We start from the raw sequence: 20,855 nt of genomic DNA, 5'->3' as shown, positions 1-20,855 counted from the left end.
ATAACTAACTCAGTATTTAAATAAAAAAATAAAAAAAATAAAAACAAATTAATTTCCATTTCACTGTTAATTTTTTTTCCTCTCCATTTTACTCAATTAAAATACAAAGAGACTAGTCCTAGCCTTGGAGGAGGGTTTTGTTCATTTGGTTTAAATGTGAGTGCCTGTTACATAGTTTTTCTGCTTATTGTGTGCGTTTTTTCCTTAGGAACAAGACTTTTTAGAAAAAACATTTCTGAACAGGATATTTATTAGTCATATGATTAAATTGTCCTTCAAAATGGAAATGGAGAACAGGGAATTAAACTGGCAGAATTAAACTACGTTTTTCAGTGGCTTTATCTTTTTTAATACTAGGAACGAAGTGTATCAAGTGTAAAAACATGGTTCCTGTTCCACAGATGACACAGTAACAAAGACATCATCCACTTGTTATACATGCTAATTTAATTACATGGAAGCATTTCCCATTTCACAGACAGCCTTTATCTCCAGGTAACTTCTTCACCGGGTTTCAATTCCCTGTGTGGAGGGGGAAAACAAATGAGGATAGTAAAATTAGGTAGTGCACAGGACTTTTGCAGACTGTAATCTAAAATCTATGAACAATAATGTAAGTTAGTGTTTCACTAGCTTAATTGTGAGGTATTTTGTAACAGATCTTGATTTCTATATTAACTTTTAAGAATAATTAATATCCTTGACTTCCCTTGTAACTGTTAATCAAAAACCTATCTCATTTGAACAACTCGTCTTCTCCTTCCTTCCCCTCTTCTTAAAGGTTAGGATCATTTTTTTTTCTGTGTACTTTCCTTATGATACTCTTGACTCCCTTCCACATTAGGCCCGCCCCCAACCCCCCACAATGAGAGTGTGGAGAAGATCCTGCAGCAGCATATCTCTATTGACTAAAATGGGACTTCATGGCAGGGTCCATTCACATTGGAGTTGAGCTCATCGGACAACTGTGGCCTTAGTTATCAAGTATGGCTAATGAGGGCTTGAAGTAGATACTTTCGGAGCATGACAAAGACACCCATAAAATAGTTAGAAGAGTTGCTAGAAAGCAACTGAACAAGGTGCATCTTCAGGGCTCCCTGCCCCTTTTAGTCTGAAAGCAAAAGATGGAATTAGGAGCCAATCCTTTATGTATGTGTGGTTCCCAACAAAGTCAATGGGACTTCAGTACCAGGCAAATTGGTTGAAACTATAGTAAAGAACAGAATTATTGGGAAAGAGTCAACACAGCTTTTGTAAAAGGAAATCATGCCTCACCAATCTATTAGAATTCTTTGAGGATGTCAACAAGCACATGGACAAGGGTGATCCAGTTGATAGAGAGTACTTGGACTTTAAGAAAGCCTTGGACAAGGTCCCAAACCAAAGGCTCTTAAGCAAAGTCAGCAGTCATAGGATAAAATGAAGGTTCTCTCATGGATCAGTAATTGAATAAAAGATAAGAAACAAAGGGTAGGCATAAGTGGTCAGTTTTCACAATGGAGAGAGATAAAAAGCAGGATCCATGAAGGATTTGTACTGGGACCAGTGTTCCCTCTAATTTTTTATGTCCATGTGCGGAATGAATTTTGTTATGTGCACCAATATGGAGGTGGTGTGTGACATCACCTTCATATTAGTGCTAACAAAATTCATGCAGTGAGGGTGGGACCAAGGGGTTCGGAGTGTGGGAAAGGGCTCAGGGCTGGGACAGAAGGTTGGGGTGCGGGGAGGGTGAGGGCTCTGGCTGGGGGTGCGGGCGGTGATGATGGGTTTGGAGTGCGGGAGGGAGCTCAGGGCTGGGGTGTGGGGGGATGGGGAATCTGGCTGGGGGTGTGTGTTCTGGGATGGGACTGGGGATGAGGGGTGCAGGAGGGGTTTAGGGGCTGGACCATGGGCAGGGCTCCTTTCCCCGGCAGCTCCGGCGGGGCTGCGCTGGGCCATGGGAGGGGCTGCGCTGGGCCATGGGAGGGGCTGCGCTCCCTGCCTGTCTGCGCAGCCCTTGAGAGCCTGCTGCGTGGCCACACAGCTTACAGGGAACATAGACTAGGACCTGTGCTATTCAACATGTTCATAAATGATCTAGAAAAGGGGATGAACAGTGAGGTGGCAAAATTTGCAGATGATACAAAATTACTCAAGATTTTAGTCAGCTTTGGACTTATCTAACAGTGACAAATAGATCCTTGTCACTGGGCAACAAAATGGCAGATGAAATTCAGTATTAATAACTGCAATGTAGGGGTGTCAATTAATCGCAGTTAACTCATGCAATTAACTCAAAAAATATTATTGCGATTAAAAATTTAATACTAATTAATCGCAGTTTTAATTGCGCTGCTACACAATAGAATACCAATTGAAAATTATTAAATATTTGATGTTTTTCTATATTTTCATATATATTGTATTATGTTGTAATTGAAATAAAAGTGTATATTATTTTTTACAGTGCGGATATTTGTAATAAAGAAGTAGTATTTTTTCAGTTCACCTCATACAAGTACTGTAGTGCAATCTCTGTCATGAAAGTGCAACTTACAAATGTAGATTTTTTTTTTGTTACATAACTGCACTCAAAAACAAAGCAATGTAAAACTTCAGAGCCTACAGGTCCACTCAGTCCTACTTCTTGTTCAGCCAATCACTAAGACAAACAAGTTTGTGTACATTTACAAGAGATAATGCTGCCTCTTCTTATTTACAATGTCACCAGAAAGTGAGAACAGGCATTTGCATGGCACTTTTGTAGTGGGCACTGCAAGGTATTTACATGCCAGATATGCCCCTTCATGCTTCGGCCACCATTGCAGAGGACATGCTTCCATGCTGATGACGTTCATAAAAAAATAATGCATTAATTAAATTTGTTACTGACCTTTGGGGAGATCTGTATCTCCCCTGCTCTGTTTACCTGCATTGTGCCATATATTTCATGTTATAGGAGTCTCGGATGATGACCCAGCACCAGACATGCCAAACCAATGGAAAAACAAAACCAGAAATTGGGCTTGTTTTTTGCTTAATTGGCTTGAGAGTTCCTTGTTGGCAAGTTGTTGATTCTTCTCTTCCCCCTCCTCCTCCCCCCTAGCTCGCCACTTGCCCCTGCTTGCCGAGAACCGATCAAAAAAAAAAAAAAAAAAAGAGTCAGGGGTGCACAGTGGGCCCACCACAGTCCCAGACTGCACGCTGGGGGAATCTAATCATATAGAGTGTTGGGGTTCTTAGGATTTGGCTTGTGTTGGCCTCATTTTGAAAGGAGATTAGCTTGATTTTTGGCTTATTGTGAAAGTCAGGTGCTTATTTACCGTGTGAAATTTGGCAACTGTGCCCAGCACATGTTGTTCATTTTAAGAACACTTTCACAGTAGATCTGACAAAATGCAAAGAAGGTACGAATGTGAGATTTCTAAAGATAGCTACAGCACTCGACCCAAGGTATAAGAATCTGAAATGCCTCCCAAAATTTGAGAGGGACGAAGCGTGGAGAATGCTTTCAGAAGTCTTAAAAGAGCAACACTTGGATGCGGAAACTACAGAACCCGAACCACCAAAAAGAAAATCAACCTTCTGCTGGTGGCATCTGACTCAGATATTGAAAATGAACATGCATCGGTCTGCACTGCTTTGGAGGGATATTGAGCAGAACCTATCATCAACATGGACACGTCCTCTGGAATGGTGGTTGAAGCATGAAGGAAATATGAATCTTTAGCGCATCTGGCACATAAATATCTTGCAATGCCGGCTACAACAGTGCCATGAGAATGTCTGTTCTCACTTTCAGGTGACATTGTAAACAAGAAGCGGGCAGTATCATCACCTTCAAATGTAAACAATTTTGTTTGTCTGAGCAATTGGCTGAAAAAGAAGTAGGACTGAGTGGATTTGCAGGCTCAAAAATTTTACATTGTCTTATTTTTGAGTACAGTTTTTTTTTTTACATACTTCTACATTTGTAAGTTCAACTTTCATGATACAGACTCTGCACTACAGTACTTGTATTAAGTGAATTGAAAAATACTATTTTTTTTACAGTGCAAATACTTGTAATCAAAAATAAATATAAAGTGAGCACTGTACACTTTGTATTCTGTGTTGTAATTGAATCAATATATTTGAAAATGTAGAAAAACATCAAAAAATATTTAACTAAATGGTATTCTATTATTAACAGTGCAATTAATTGCACAATTAATTTTTTTAATCGCTTGACAGCCCTACTACAAAGTAATACATTTTCCAAAGTGCAAGTCCAACTATACATACAAAGTGATGGGGTCTAAATTAGTTACCACCACTAAAGGAGATCATGGAATCATTGTGGATAGTTCTCTGAAAACATCTGCTTAATGTGCAGCAGCGGTCAAAAAAGCTAACAGAATGTTAGGAACCATTAGGAAAGGGATAGATAAAACGACATAAAATATCATAATGCCACTATACAAATCCATGGTATGCTCACACCATGAGTACCAAGTGTAGTTCTGGCCACCCCATCTCAAAAAAGATATATTAGAATTGGAAAAGGTATAGAGAAGGGCAACGAAATTGATTAAGGGTATGGAACAGCTTTCATATGAGGAGACGAAAAAGACTGTGACTGTTAAACTTACAAAAGAGACAACTAAAGGGGGAGTGATAAAATGATTAATGGTGTGGAGAAAGTGAATAAGGAAGTGTTATTCAACCCTTGACATTAATCAGTCAGGGTCACCCAATGAAATTAATAGGCAGCAGGTTTAAAACAAGCACAAGGAAGTATTTCTTCACCCAATGCAGTCACCTTGTGGAACTCTTTGACAGAAGACCTTGCTCTGGGTGTCCCTAAACAACTGACTGCCAGAAGCTGGGACTGGAAAACAGGGGATGGATCATTGCCCTGTTCTGTTCATTCTCTCTGAACAATATGGCAGTGGCCACTGTCGTAAGACAGGATACTGGGCTAGATGAACCATTGGTCTGACCCAGTATGGCCAGCCTTATGACATTCACATGGGGAAGGATTGCAAGATTTCTTAACTCCAACTAATTTAAATGGCAGTTGAGAAAAAATGATCACCTCACTTGAGGTGCCAACGTTTTGCAGGACAGGACCTATAGGGCAAAATCCTGCTTCCTCTGAAGTCAATATCAAAACTCATATCACTTCAATTGGAGCAGAATTAGGCCTTTCCGACAGATTATTTTGTTAAAAAGTTGTGTCAAACTAACCTTTTAAATAACTTGCTCTTGTTTCTGAAAGCTGATAGTTTTTCATCATTCCTTCTGTCCAGATAGCATCCAAGAAGAAATCCCATGGGACACAAAATATGGACCCAGTAGTCACGCACAGCTTGGACAAAATTCACCATGAGTGCTAGAACAAAGGGAAAAAAAAAATGGGGGTGGAGGGAGAGGAAGAGAGAGGAGACAAAAATCTATGCAATCATGAACATTTGAAGGCCAGCATATATTTTAACAAGAGAAAAATGCTGCTCTCAGGTCCACACGGAATTCCTGGGAACAGCCGGATACTGGAATCTAGATTGAACTTGCAGTACTGACAGTAGAATTTTGCACTAAGGGAATAGGAATGCAACCCAATTAATAAACTATTTTAAGGTGATCATAGGTTGAGTATTTGCATTTAAAAATATGACAAAAGTCCCTCACTAGAAATCATCCTAATTATGCACCATTTATGAGGAGTCTGCCTTGTTGTAAAATATAATACTTGTTCTCAACAAACATTTATAAAGCAGGAATTTTCATAGTATTCATCTATAAGTCTAGGTGCAATTACTGTAAAGTGGGTGCACAACTGGTTGAAAGGCCATCCTCAAAGAGTAGTTATCAATGGTCCACTGTCAAACTGGGAAGACCTATCAGATGGTGACCTGAAGGGATCGGTCATTGGTTTGGTACGACTCAACATTTTCATTAATGACTTGAATGATTGAGCAGAGAGTATTCTTATAAAATTTGCATTTGACACCAAGCAGGGAGGGGCTGCAAGCACTTTGAAGGACAGGATTAGATTTCAAATGATCTTGATATTTCAGAGAATTGGTCTGAAATCAATAAGATGAAATTAAATAAAGGCAACCGCAAATCTACACTTCAGAAAGAAAAATCATGCACAAATACAAAATGGGGAATAAATGGCTAAGCAGCAGTACTGCAGAAGAGGATCTGGGGGTTTTAGTGGATCACAAATTGAATATGAGTCAACACTATGTTGTTGTTGTGAAAAAGGCGACTGTCACTCTGGTATATATTAACAGGGGTGTAAGACATGAAAAAATTGAAACAACTGGGCATGCTAGGCTAGATTAACAAAGAAATTTATCAGAGGGGTAGCCGTGTTAGTCTGAATCTGTAAAAAGCAACAGAGGATCCTGTGGCACCTTGAAGACAACTTGCATAAGAAGAAGTGAGGTTCTTACCCACGAAAGCTTATGCTCCCAATACTTCTGTTAGTCTTAAAGGTGCCACAGGACCCTCTGTTGCTTTTTAAAGAAATTTAGGCGCCTAGAAAATCAACAGGATTCACAAAACCTGGGTTTGGCACCTAGGCTCCCTATACAATGAAAGAGCAGAGATAGGTGCCTAAGAATTGAATTCACAAAAGGCAGCATGCCAGGACATTCTTTGCCTAAGGTAGCCAACAGGAAGCATACCCCTCTCTCAGAGCTAGGCACCTAAGTCTGGACTGCAGGAAGGTGTATCCCTCTGATTGGGATTCTCAACTGCAAATGCGGTCTTGGAGATAGGTACCTATACCACTTTTGCAAGAAGATGGGGCCGGGGGGAGGAGCGGGGAAGGGACGGAATGAAGGGAGAGGACAGAGGATTATGAGAGGAGAAGCTCTGTCATAACTTTTAGCCCAATGGTCAGGTACTCACCTGGAATGTGGAGACCCCAAGTTCAAGTTCCTACCCCACTTGAGGGAAATATGTGAATTGAACAGGGATCTGCCATCTCTTAATTGAGTGCCCTAGCTACTGGGCTCTGAGATATTCTAATCTGAGGCTCCCTCAATCTTTCCTGTTGAAGCTGTTCCACTGTAGCTAAATATTTTAAACAGTCATTGGAGCAGGGGAACTGGATTCTGGGAGCTTGTCGACACTTAAATTTTATAGTGCTCTAACTTGCTGGCTCAAGGGTGTGAAAAATCACGCTCCTGAGCACAGCAAGTCCACGTGCTTTAAAGCGCTAGTGTAGTCAGGCTCCGAGCACTGGGAGCTGTGCTCCCAGCACTAATCCCCTCGTGGATGTGGATTACCAGGAGCGCTGGGAGACCTCTCTCCCAGTGCTCAGGCGTGACCACACTCATACTTCAAAGTGCTGCCGCGGGAGCGTTTCCATGGCAGTGCTTTGAAGTTTCCAGTGTAGACATACCCTGGGTCTCCCTCCTCCCAGGTGAATACTCTAACCAAAAGGTCACAAAATCATTCTCACGCTTGCTCTCTCTCTCGCCTCCAATAATTCTTTCATTATTATCCACAATGCAACAGTTTCAAAATAGGGGAGGAGGTCAGAAAGGGGAGGGGCAGGGGGAGAAGATATAGACAGTGCATGTGTGAGAATGACTCTGTAGTCTGGTGGTTAAAGCACTCACCACAGAGATAGAAGATCCATGATTCTGTCCCCTTGCTTCAGTGACTTATTTATTTATTCATACAAAATGGAACATCTTCAATCAGAGAGACTGAAGGAGCCCCACAGCAGAATATACCATACTCCAGAAGCTAGGAAGCTCACCTGAGAAGTGGCAGACCCCTGTTCACGTTCCTTCTCCCCTTCAGGCAGAGGGGGGAGTTGAACCAGTGGTCTCCCACCTCACAGATGAGTAACCTAACCACTGGGCTAAAAATTATGACAGCTCCTCCCCACCTCTGGCCATTGTGTGAACTAGTCTACAAGGCCCAATCCGGTAGGTGAGGTCTGAACACACTTACCAGATCAAGCCCCACAAGCAAGCTAAGTGTTCCACTGCCTAATTTATCCTGATTTGTCCATCATTCTGGAGCTTAGGTGTCCAGGTGCCTGCAATGGGTCTACAATATGAAAGCACAGAGGCAGAAACATAAGTGCCTAGGGAACTTCTACCTCAAAAATGTAGGTGCTGAGCAATTTTGGTGCCTACAGGATTTAGGGGCAGCTGGGGGGGGGGGGGGTGAATCCCCATGAGGCCTGATTCTGGGATTTAGGAGCCTAAAGTGGCAGCTGGATGCCTAAGTCCATTTGTGAATCTAGCCCATTTAGTCTAGAGTTGAGAATGCTGAGAGGGGACATGATAACACTCTATAAATATAAATAAAAGATTGATCACCATCCTTTTTACAACAATCATTCTCCGTAGCCATCAAGGGTAGAACAAGAAGTACCAGTAATCAACTTAATTTACAACAAGGGAGATTTAGGTTAGAGAGGAAAAACTTCCTAACTATAGGGATAGTTAAGCACTGGAACAGATTACTAAAGAAGGTGGTGAAGGTTATCAAGAACAGGTTAGACAAACGTGTCAAAGATGATCTGGGGGGGGGGGCTGGGGGGGGTGGACTAGATAACCTTGAGGTCCCTTCCATCCCTCCATTTCTATAATGCTATGACTCCCGCTCAGTTGGTATTTCAGTAACAACAAGTCAGAAAAAGAAGTTCTATATTAATGGTAAGATCAGACTTCATAAACGGTCTCATGCATGTTTTTCAGAATGACCAAGGAGGAAAGCTGAGGAAGCTGTGGTCCAACAATGAGCTTAAAATGGCTGAACTAGACTTTGCCTACATACAAATTCCAAACAATAAAAACCAAGTAGTATTAACCAGGTACCTTAAAAGCAACAGAAAAATCAAACGCTTTTAAAGTACTACATCAAATGTATTTATGGACATAAAACTCAGGTCTGAAAGGAGTGTAGTCACCTGGTCTGCTCACAAGCCCAGGCACCCGGGCTCAAGCCTCACCCTGCAAGGATGTGTCTGAAGATTATAACACCTATCCACACAGTGAGTTGTGCGGTACTTGTAAGCTCTCCACAGGAGGGGCCGCGTCCGCCACTCAACTTGTACAGCACCTAGCACGGGGCCCCGGCTGCTCCCAGTAGCATTACGGTATAAGTACCACACGATCTGAGGACGAGAGCCACGCCACACGGGCCCAGTATTATTGAAGTACACCCCCCTCCCCCACTACCCTGGCCCGGCCCACCCCGCGCCCTGGAGCCCTGTTCCCAGGCAAGAAGGCGCCACGGCCAGCGACCAGCACTAGGCAAACGTGCAGCCCCCGGGGGCTCCTCACCCACAGGTCCCGCTCACCTGCCTCCCGCTGTCGGGCCTAGACCTGCTGCCGCCGCCTGCGCCGAGCCCAAGGACAATTGGGGCCACTCAAGCTGCTGCTACTGGACGAGCCACCAGCCTGGCAGGACAGACCAAGGGAGGGAAGAGGAGGGGAGGTTAGCTTCCCCCGGGGCGCGTTTATTTCAAAGTTCCACGCCGCCACCCTTATGAGCCTCTATGGCCCAGCTCTCGTATTTAATGCGGAGGCCACAAGGCCCGAGTGTTCCGCTTCGTACTCCCCCGGGCTGCCAATGGTACAGTCCATTCCCCTTTGGCTTTCTCCTACGCCAGACTCCCAAGCCCCGCCTCCCCCTCTCAGTTCAAAATGGCGGCGGCTGTGGCAGACATGGGGTCTGACTGAGGAGGCGGCCGGGGTTCCCCCTGTGCTGTCCCCACTGGGTTTAGGGGGCTGGGGACAGCGGCGTGGGGCTGGTGGTGAGGTAGGTGCTGGGGTGCCTCGCTCCTCTCCCCCAATGTCCCTGGGCAGAGCCTGATACAGCGACCTGCACACTAGCCCCTGGCGAGCAAGGAGGCTCCCCGTCCCAGCGCATGAGGCCTGGGGGACTGGTCTGGGTGGGGGAGCTTATTTAAGCACCCCCCTTGTCAGCCAGAGTGGGGGGAGGCGCTTCCCTATCCCCGGGATGTCTTGGGATTGGGACCCTCCTCCCCGGGAGCGCCGGAGAGTTGGGGGCAGGAGACCCGCGAACGAGGGGGGGGGGCACCTCCCGAGAGGGGCGGGAGTGAGAGTCTGTTCTCACGGAGTGAGGCCGCTGGGGGCAGGTGGTAGTGAGTGAAGGGGTCATGCACCAGGTCTGTGTATGTGTGTGTCCTGCTCGCATTGCATCTCCTTTGGGGAGACCTCTAGCCTTCTAGCAATCACAGAATCCTAGACGTGTGGCTGTAAGGGGTCTAGTTCAGCCCCTAGGCAAGTAAACCTAGACCATCCTTGCCAGGTATTTGTCCAGCCCGTTTTTAAATTCCTCCAAAGATGGGTGTTGTATAAGAGAGCTTAACTACTGTTGGAGTTAGAAAATATTTTCTAATATCAAACTCTGTTTTTTCTTGCTGCAGTTTAAGCCCTTTACTTCTTGTCCTGCCTTCAGTGGACATGGAGACCAATTGCGCATAATCCCCTTAATAACACCACATATTTGAAGACTATTTTCAGGTCCCCTCTGTTTCCTTTTTTCAAGACTAAATATGCCCAATCTTCAGAAAAAGGAGGCCAAAGGGTGACTCACTGTTTTCATTAGTACTCTTTAAAAGTTATATTTAAAAAAACTTCATGATTGTAGTGACCATTATGGAATAGTGAGTTCATGATTTTAAGGAATGGTAGGAGGGAAAACAGCACAATAAAGATAATGGATTTCAAGAAGACAGACATTAGCAAACTCAGGGAATTGGTAGGTAAGATCCCATTGGAAGCAAGTCTAAGAGGAAAAACAGTTTGAGAGAGTTAACAGTTTTTTAAAGGGACATTATTAAGGGTATGAACAAACTATCCTGCATAGGAAAGATAACTATGGCAAGAGACCACCATGGCCTAACCAGGAAATCTTCAATGATCTGAAACTCAAAAAAGAGTCCTATACAAGTGGTAATTAGGTCAAATTAAAACGGATGAATATTTTTAAAAAACAAGTAGGAGGGACACAATTAGGCCAAGGCACAAAATGAGATTAAACTAGCTAGAGACATAAAAGGTAACAAGAAAACATTCTACAAATGCATAAGAAGCAAGAGGAAGACCAGTGACAGGGTGGGCTTGTTACTCGGGGGGGGGGGGGGGGGCCGCAAAAAAAGAAAATGTGGAAATGGCAGAAGTGCTAAATGATTTGTTTCATTTTTCACCGAAAAGGTCAGTAATTTTTGGATATCTAACAGTGAACACCAATGAAAATGAGGTAGGACCTGAGGCTAAAATAGGGAAAGAACACATTGAAGATATCTAACTTGTCTAGGAAATTTTTAAGTCAGCAGAGCCTGATGAAATACATCCTGAAATACTTGAGGAGCTGACTGAAGAAATATCTGAGCCATTAGCAATTATCTTTGAAAACTCATGGAAGATGGGAGAGATTCCAGAGGACTGGCAGAGAGCAAATGGGTAATACCCGTCTATAAAAATGGGGAATGTAGACTAATCAGCTTAACTTCAGTATCCAGAATCTAGAAGATAAGGTGATAAGTAACAGTCAACATGGATTTGACAAGAACAAATCCTATAAAAAAATTAATTGTGATTAATTGTGTGAGTAAACAATAATGGAATACCATTTATTTAAATATTTTTGGATGTTTCCTACATTTTCAAATATATTGATTTCAATTATAACAATACAAAGTGTACACTGATCACTTTATATTTTTATTACAAATATTTGCACTGTAAAACCAAGAGAGAGTATTTTTTGATTCACCTAATGCAAGTACTATAGTACAATCTCTTTATCATGAAAGTTGAACTTACAAATATGTACAAAAAAATAACTGCACTCAAAAACAAAACATTGCAAAACTTTAGAGCCTACAAGTCCACTCAGTCCTATTTCGTGTTCAGCCAATCGCTCAGACAAACAAGTTTGTTTACATTTGCAGGAGATAATGCTACCCACTTCTTGTTCACAATGTCACCTGAAAGTGAGAACAGGTGTTCTTACAGCACTGTTGTAGCTGGCCTTGCAAGATATTTAGATGCCAGATGCACTGAAGATCCATATGTCCCTTCCTGTTTTAACCACCATTTCAGGGGACGTGCGTCCATGCTGATGACGGGTGCTGCTGAATAACCATCCAAAGCAGTTCGGACTGATGCATGTTCATTTTCATTATCTGAGTCAAATGCTACCAGCAGAAGGTTGGGTGGGTGTAGTGTGGGTTTTTTTTTTTGTGGTGGTGGTTCAGGTTCTGTAGTTTCCATGTCAGAATGTTGCTCTTTTAAGACTTCTGAAAGCATGCTCCACACCTCATCCCTCTGAGATTGGTACCTTTGCATTTTGTTAATGAGCATCATCAACATGGAAGCATATCCTCTGGAATGGTCACCGAAGCAGGAAGGGGCATACAAATGTTTAGCATATTTGGCACGTAAATATCTTGCAATGCCGGCTACAAAAGTCACACGCGAACGCTTGTTCTCACTTTCTGATGATGTAAATAAGAAGTGGGTAGCATTATCTTCCGTAAATGTAGACAAACTTGTTTGTCTTAGTGATTGGCTGAATAAAAAGTAGCACCGAGTGGACTTGTAGGCTCTAAAGTTTTGCAATGTTTTGTTTTTGAGTGCAGTTATGTAACCAAAAAGTCTACATTTGTAAGTTGTTTCACGGAAGAGATTGCACGACAGTACTTGTATGAGGTGAACTGAAAAATATGGTTTCTTTTGTTTGCCATTTTTACAGTGCAAATATTTGTAATAAAGTTATATAAAATGAGCACTGTACACTTTGTATTCTGTGTTTGTAAATAAAACCACTATACTTGAAAATGCGAAAAACATCAAATTTTTTAATAAATTTCAATTGGTATTCTATTGTTTAACTCAAAAATTAATCACACTTAATCAGAGTTTTAATCACCTTGTTAATCACGTGAGTTAACTGCAATTAATCAACAGCCTTAGTAACAAGCCTTTGTGGATGGGGGAAAATGATAGATGTTTACTCCTGGTGGAATTCTGCACCACTGTCTGCATGCAGAATTCATGGCTTCTGCAGATTTCATTGCTTCCCTGTAGAAATATGATTTCTGAGGGGGAAGCAAAGGGAAGTCGCAAGAGTGGTCATGGGGCTCCTCCCCGGCAGCACGGGCATGTCGTTTCGGGTGCCCGAAGCAGCCAATGGACAGGTAAATCACTATGGGGGGGGGGTGCCCCGGCTGGTGGCTCCTGCCCTGTGCCAGGCTCAGCTGCTAGTCTATGCTGGGCTGGGGAGGACAGAACTTCCTCTTCCCTCACAAGTAGCGGCTGGGGCTGGGTCAGACCCACCCCCAGAAACCTCTCCTAGCTGCAGGAAGCTCTGCGTCCCCACTTCCTGCCCCCATCATTCCTTCAGCCATGGGAGTGGGGGGGTCACTGTATGGGGACCTGCTCCCCTGTCTGCCCAACCCCCCTGCATCCAGATCTCTTCATACCTATGCCTGCTGAGCCTTGCCCTACCTGCGCTTGAACCTCCACCCAGTTGATTCCGTCCCACTGCATCTGGAGTGCCGCCCCTGAATCCATACCAGCCCCTGTTGAGCCCCCACCCTAATGGACTTCTCCCTGGACCATCCTAACAAGCTCTGTATCTGGACCCCCAACTGACTGAGACTCAACCAAGCTGCACCCGGACTCCTGCCCCAGCACCTGGACCCCCTCTCTGAACCTCTCACACCCTCTCTTCTGATTCCCATCTCCCCCGCACCTCCCTGCTGAGCCCCAACCATCTTCACCTGGACCCCTCTGCAGAGTCCCATTCTCTCTGCATTGGGAACCCCCCCCCATGAGCCCCTCTGCATCTAGTTACCCCCCCACCCCTTTCACGCTCAGACCATAAGAATAGCCATATTGGGTCAGACCAAAGGTCCATCTAGCCCAGAATCCTGTCTTCCGATATTGGCCAAGGTGCTTCAGAGGGAATGAACGGAATAGGGATTCATCAAGTGATGTATCCCCTGTTGCCCGTTCCCAGCTTCTGGCAAACAGGGACTAGGGACCGCTCCACTGAGCCCCCCCACATCCAGCTTGTCCCACATAGTACTCCCTCACCCCACTTCTGGATCCCCCTTCACACTTGGGTCCTGCAGGTCTGAGCCTGCCTGCCTCACACCTGGATTGGGGACCAGTGGGTATGTGTGAGAGACGATGCCCCTCTTGCTTGCTATCTTGGTTCATCTGGTGTGGAGGAGCATGACTCTGGGCTGTTTGTGGGATAGGCAAAGCCCTTGCACTGTGTGAGGGTCAGGAGGAGCATCACTGCTGAGTTTGTTTCTGGAGGGGCGCTGCAGGGTGATCTCCCACCTCCATGCAGCCAGTGGCAAGTGCTCCCGACTGCCATGTTAGAGCCTGTACATTTATTGACAAAATATGCAGAGTTTTAAAATGTGCAGAATTTTTAATTTTTTGGTGCAGAATTTCCTCAAGAGTAAGATGTGGTATATCTTGACATTAGGAAGGTTTTTGATACTGTCTTGCATGACCTTCTCATAAACAAACTAGGGAAATATAACCTAGCTGGAGCTATAAGTTGGCTGCATAACTGGTTGGAAAACTATTCCCAGAGTGTAGTTATCAGTGGTTCTTAATGAAACTGGAAGGGCATATCTAGTGGGGTCCTGCAGGATCGGTCCTGGGTCCAGTTCTGTTCAATATCTTCATAAATGATTTAGATAATGGCATAGAGAGTGCACGTATAAAGTTTGATACCAAGGTGGGAGGGGTTGCAAGTGCTTTAGGGGATAGGATTGCAGTAGAACCTCAGAGTTATGAACACCAGAGTTACAAACTGACCGGTCAACCACACACTTCATTTGAAACCAGAAGTATGCAGTCAGGCAGCACCAGAGGCACCCCCCCCCCCCCCCCCCCAAAAAAAAAAAAAAAAAGCAAGTACAGTACTGTGGTAAATATAAACTACTAAAAATATAAAGGGAAAGTTTTTTAAAAAAAGATTTGATAAGATACTCTTTCTGTGCTTGATTCATTTACATTAAGATGGTTAAAAGCAGCATTTTTCTTGTGCATAATAAATTTTCAAAGCTGTATTAAGTCAATGTACATTGTAAACTTTTGCAAGAACAACCATGTTTTGTTAGAGTTACGAACAACCTCCACTCCCAAGATGCTCATAAATCTGAGGTTCTACTGTAAAATTCAAAGTGATCTGGACAAACTGGAGAAATGGTATGAAGTAAATAGGATGAAATTCAGTAAGGACAAATGCAAAATACTCCACTTAGGAAGGAACAATCAATTACAGACATACAAAATATGAAATTACTGCCTAGGAAGAAGTACTGTGGAAAGGGATCTGGAGATTATAGTGGATCACAAACTAAATATAAGTCAACCATTTAACACTGTTGCAAAAAAAGGGGATGTATTAGCAGGAGTGTTATAAGCAAGACACAAGAAGTAATTCTTCCACCCTACTCCATGCTGATATGGCCTCAACTGGAGTATTGTGTCTAGGTCCGGGTGCTGCATTTCAGGAAAGATGTGGACAAACTGGAGAAAGTCCAGAAGAGATCAACAAAAATGATTAAAGGTCTAGAAAAACATGACCTATGAGGAAAGACTAAAAAATTGGGTTTGTTTAGTTTGGAGAAGAGAAGATGTGGGGAGAGGGGACATAGAAGTTTGTTACAAGGAGGGGGGAGAAAAATTGTTCTCTAACCTTTGAGGATAGGACAAGAAGCAATGGGCTTAAATTGCAGCGGGGGTGGTTTAGGTTGGGCATTAGAAAAACTTTGTAACTGTCAGGGAAGTTAAGCACTGAAACATTGCACAGGGAGGTTGTGGAATCTTTGTTTTTGAAGTTTTTAAAAACAGGTCCAGCGGTTCTCAAACTGGTTTGTGGCGCTGTTTTAGTGCAGTCACCAGGGCTGGTGTTATACTTAAGAACACATAAAACATAAGAATGGCCATACTGGATCAGACCAAGGATCCATCCAGCCCAGCATCCTGTCTGCCAACAGTGGCCAATGCCAGGTGCCCCAGAGGGAGTGAACCTAACAGGCAATGATCAAGTGATCTCTCTCCTGCCATTCATCTCCACCCTCTGACAAACAGGCTAAGAACACCGTTCCTTACCCATCCTGGCTAATTGCCATTATTGGACTTAACCTCCATGAATTTATCTAGTTCTCTTGCTGGGCCTTGTGCAGCAAGACTCAGGTTACAGCCTCCCTCCATGGGGTGTCAGGGCTCGGGCTTGCCCCCCCGCCCTGTGTAGTAATTTTTGTTGTCAGAAGGGAGTCGCGGTGCAATGAAGTTTGAGAACCACTGGATTAGAAAATTATCTGTCAGGAATGGTCTAGTTATTACTTAGTCCTGCCTTGAGTGCAGGGAACTGGACTAGATGACTTATTGAGGTCCCTTCCAGTCCTACACTTCTATGATCTAGTTTCTCAGGCTTTTTCTGTTTCTTTGTCAATCTGCCTTTCTCTTCATCTTCAGTGGAAGCTTGTGTATGTCTGTTTATCTCCATCCAGCTCTCTTTTAATGAACAATCCCTTTTAAATAGGAAGTTGCCATACATTGACTTGCAACATTTTTGATTGTTGACATCAGTAAAATTTGTTAGGTTTTAGGGAAGTATCTGAAAACAATCCCAATCTCAAAACAATAAGAGATTGTTTTCTGTGTTTGTATTTAAAATACAGCAGCTCAAATAATAGTGTCAGTAGAATTTCTGGTAATTGATAATGAGGTATTATCTAGTAATAATAATAATACAGAATTATTACTGACTTGCATATGTTTACACAAATGATAAAATAACAGTTGGTCTAAATATCTAAATACAAACTTCTTTTGTATTAGATGTTTACATTTTTTTTTTCTTTTTAAAATAGTTGTTTTGGTAAGCAGACATTTGGACAGCAAAATGACCTCCATTATCAAGTTGACTACGCTCTCAGGGGTGCAGGAGGAATCTGCTCTCTGCTATCTGCTGCAGGTAGACGAGTTTCGTTTTTTATTGGACTGTGGCTGGGATGAGAATTTTTCAATGGATATCATCGATTCTCTAAGGAAGTAAGTAATTGCTTATCCTTTGGGGTTTTTTTAATAAAAGCCCTGAAAACACATTACTGCATGTTTTAAAGCATGATATTTTATGCTCATGATGTAGAATAAAAATCCAAATTTTTTGTTTTCTGTTTAAAATTGCATATATGATGGGGAAAATCACTCTTCTAAAACCTTTTTAATAAATAGATTTGCCCTGTGTGTATTCTGAGTTATATCAACTTGCATTCGTTACATAAATATAATTTTTTTTATATCTAATAGCCCTGCAGATCCAATATATACAGCTATGAGATACTTAACTTGGGTCAATTCTGGCCTATGTATTATCAATAAGGCTGCGAGTCTGTCAGGGAGGCCATGGATTCCATGACTTCTGCAGTGGCTGGGTCTGGCTCAGGCTCAGGGGCTGCCCAAAATGGGCAGCCCCTGGGCCAGCAACAACAGTTTGGGTGTGTAGGAGGGCACTCAGACTAGGGGCAGAGCGTTGGGGGCACTTACCTCAGGGTGGGGGGCTCCCACTGGCATGGCCCTGCAGCTCCCAGGCGAACTGGGGGAACTGGCTCAGCGCTGCCTGTGCCCACAGGTCTCGCCCCCGCAGCTCCGATTGGCTGGGGTTCCTGGCCAATGGGAGCTGCGGCAGCCAGTGCTTATGCCCCTGCACTGCCTAGGAGCTGCGGGGACATGGGACTGGGTATGGAGGCTCTGCCAACCTTCCCCACCTCACCCCCCCAGCACCAGCAAGGGTCCTGAACCACTTTCCCCAGCACCTGCGGCCTCCCTCCCAAGTTTTAGTCACAGATATTTTTAGTAAAAGTCATGGACAGGTCACAGGCAGTGAATTTTTGTTTACTGCCTGTGACCTGTCCATGACTTTTACTAAAAATACTTGTGACTAAAACATAGCCTTAATTATCAACAGAATTAACTAAATACAAATAGTAGACTCTTACTGCTGATCATGTATAAGCCAGAAAGAAAACAGTTTGACCCTCACCTGCTATCGGGTGTTTGGGCATTCAGGAAAAAAAAAATCTGTTTTAAACTGAGCAAGTTAGACCTCAGTTCTGCAGCAAATGCATACAGGTGGGCTCTTGCACTGAACCCCATTTAATTCAATGATGGCTCTGTGCATGTGCAGAAAGGGGTCATCCTGTACTCCCTGTGATTACAAGATGGGGGTCTAAATATGGAAGTTCCTGAGAGAACATAAAATCCTCACAATGCCAATTTTTATCACTATTCATAGCATCATCCCACATTAAAATCTTTCAAGTACACATTATGATACAATAATTGCAATATGGCCTTTAATATTTTGAAAAGTTTCTTGAACGAGACAGTTATTCTTCAACAAAAGGGTTTTCCTGCTACATGTGCTACTCAAATATGGGTAATAAACATGTTGTTAGCATTTCAGAATAAAACATTTTTTCACTTGTCTGTTGTTCAAGATGTCTCTGTTTTTATAAAATGTTTAGCCAGTAGGTCAAAGAATCGATTTTCTTACTTTTTAAAAAACAATCGAGCCACTTACTGTTGTTTGAAATATTTACATTTGACCTCTTCCTCTTTCTTTAAATAGATATTTTTTTAATTTGGCTTTTACAGATTTGGCACTTGATTCTGTAGCCTTTACTCCTGTTTTTTAAATGGGACTATTCAAGTGAGTAAAGGCTGTAGACTTGGGCCCTGAGTCCTAGGCTAATTTAATTTCACAATTAATAAATGTAATGTTTCTTAAAATCTTTTGATAATGTTAGCCATTCAATTATGTAGCAAGGATATTAAGTCATCTCACGTTTTATGATTTATAATTGTAATACAAATAAGCACTAAACAAGCATAATCATTCTGGAGGAGAAAGAAAATATTACATTAAAATGTCAGGTTGGCATGGTACAGCTAGAAGTATTCATGTTCCACAGCCAACCAAACAGTCATAAATAATTGTGTATAGTTTTCAAAGAGCTTTGGAAAACTAGTTTTGCGAAAAGCTAAGGGAAATTGCATACTAAATCTGTTTAAATACTGGATTCAAGCTATTTCAATTTGGAAATATTTTAATCCCTTATCTTACTATTTATCACTTGTCTGAAATAGTAGTAATGCAATTCCTGTGAGTTTAGAGTTTGCCAAATTAGGAAATTAGACACTTTTGAAACATTTACTCTAAGTGACTTGGGATCCTAAGTCCCATTTTGAAAAACGACTTGGGCACTTAGGCTCCTAAGTCACTTCAGAGCTTCTTAAAATTTTATCCTTAATCTTTATTTTTTATAACAGTTATTAAAACTTTTCCTTAGTTCAAAGTCCCCATTCTGTTGGGGATAAACTGAGTGATTTTTTTCTGCTTGGCATTTCAGTTTTGCACTTGATGTTACCACAAATAGGCTTTCTTTTTTTTTTTTTTTTTTCAGTAATTTTTTTCACGTATATTTCCTTTTCCCTCCTAGATATGTACACCAGGTTGATGCAGTGCTACTTTCTCACCCTGATCCTCTACATCTTGGTGCTCTCCCATATGCAGTTGGAAAAATGGGTTTAAATTGTGCTATTTATGCAACCATTCCTGTGTATAAAATGGGACAAATGTTTATGTATGATCTCTATCAGGTATATTTTATTTCTCATTTTCACATGTATTTAATTTATTAAACTGTTTCATATAAGATGATTTTTGGGCTTTTTAATATGTTTTCCTTTGTTTCCTTTTTGTGTTAGTCTCGCCACAATACAGAAGATTTCACTCTCTTTACATTGGATGATGTAGATGCAGCTTTTGATAAAATACAGCAGCTCAAGTTCTCTCAGATTGTGAACTTGAAAGGTAAAAACACAGCAAAAGATGCAGAAGCTGACTTGTCTTTTAATGGATTTACTGTGCATTTTCATTTTGAACTGGAGTTTGCTTTTTTGAGGAGAGTACTTGGCATAGGTCCTCTGACTCACTAAAAGTGGATCAGTAGCACCACAAAGTAACAGATCCTCATTGGTGTAAGCTGTCATAGCTCCACCCCCAGCTGAGGCTCTGCCCCAATGATTACATTTCAGAAAAAGGCCCAACTCCCATTGAAGTTAGTAAGGATTATGCCGAATTGAATTTGACTGTCCTATCCTATGTTTTATTTCTCATCTTTATTTTTCTGATACCTTCCACATCTCTAAAATACATCTTGTTGCTAGCTAATTGAAGGCAACATTATTGACAGTTGCTTACATATTTTCCTCAAGTGAAAAGGAGCACAAATAAAAACAGAAAAGCAAGTTCTTCAGGAAATGGACAGGAGTGTTGGAGATTTCTGCTCAAATTATAGTAGTCTAATGCAGTGGTTCTCAACCAGGGGTATTTCTACCCCTGGCGGTACGCAGAGGTCTTCCAGGGGGTACATCAACTCATCTAGATATTTGCTGAATTTTACAACAGGCTACATAAAAAGCATTAGAAAAGTCAGTACAAACTAAATTTTCAAAAAATGACTTGTTTATACTGCTCTATGTACAATGCACTGAAATGTAAGTACAATATTTATAATCCAATTGATTTATTTTATAACTATATGGTAAAAATGAGAGAGCAGTTTTTCAGTAATAGTGCGCTGTGACACTTTTGTATTTTTATGTCTGATTTTGTAAGCAAGTAGTTTTTAAGTGAGGTGAAACTTGGGAATACACAAGACAAATCAGGCTCCTGAAAGGGGTACAGTAGTGTGGAAAGGTTGAGAGCCACTGGTTTAAGGCATTAACACATTTATTGGGACAAAGTTAAGTCCTGGCCACACTAACTAAGCCAATGAGAAT

At 42.3% G+C, this 20,855-nt stretch overlaps 2 protein-coding genes across 2 annotated transcripts in view; one reads left to right on the top strand and one right to left on the bottom strand.

Annotated features, from left to right (window-relative positions):
- Positions 1-333: 333 nt before the first annotated feature.
- Positions 334-9,548, bottom strand: NDUFB1 (NADH:ubiquinone oxidoreductase subunit B1). The gene is made up of 3 exons (XM_034768071.1): positions 9,302-9,548; positions 5,212-5,356; positions 334-522 (listed from the first exon to the last, which is right to left on the bottom strand). Exons 2-3 carry the CDS (start codon positions 5,349-5,351, stop codon positions 486-488), a joined length of 177 nt encoding a protein of 58 aa, XP_034623962.1. The 5' UTR covers positions 5,352-5,356; positions 9,302-9,548; the 3' UTR covers positions 334-485.
- Positions 9,549-9,612: 64 nt separating this feature from the next.
- Positions 9,613-20,855, top strand: part of CPSF2 (cleavage and polyadenylation specific factor 2) — a 30,540-nt gene continuing 19,297 nt past the window's right edge. The window contains exons 1-4 of the mRNA XM_034768070.1: positions 9,613-9,762; positions 16,880-17,060; positions 19,511-19,670; positions 19,779-19,884. Coding sequence (XP_034623961.1) covers positions 16,912-17,060; positions 19,511-19,670; positions 19,779-19,884 — 415 coding nt within the window. The 5' untranslated portion in view covers positions 9,613-9,762; positions 16,880-16,911. The remainder of the gene's footprint in view (positions 9,763-16,879; positions 17,061-19,510; positions 19,671-19,778; positions 19,885-20,855) is intronic.

This window comes from Trachemys scripta, chromosome 4 (genome assembly GCF_013100865.1).
Source record: "Trachemys scripta elegans isolate TJP31775 chromosome 4, CAS_Tse_1.0, whole genome shotgun sequence".
Taxonomy (NCBI): domain Eukaryota; kingdom Metazoa; phylum Chordata; order Testudines; family Emydidae; genus Trachemys; species Trachemys scripta.
This window is presented reverse-complemented; position numbering and strand designations above follow the sequence as displayed.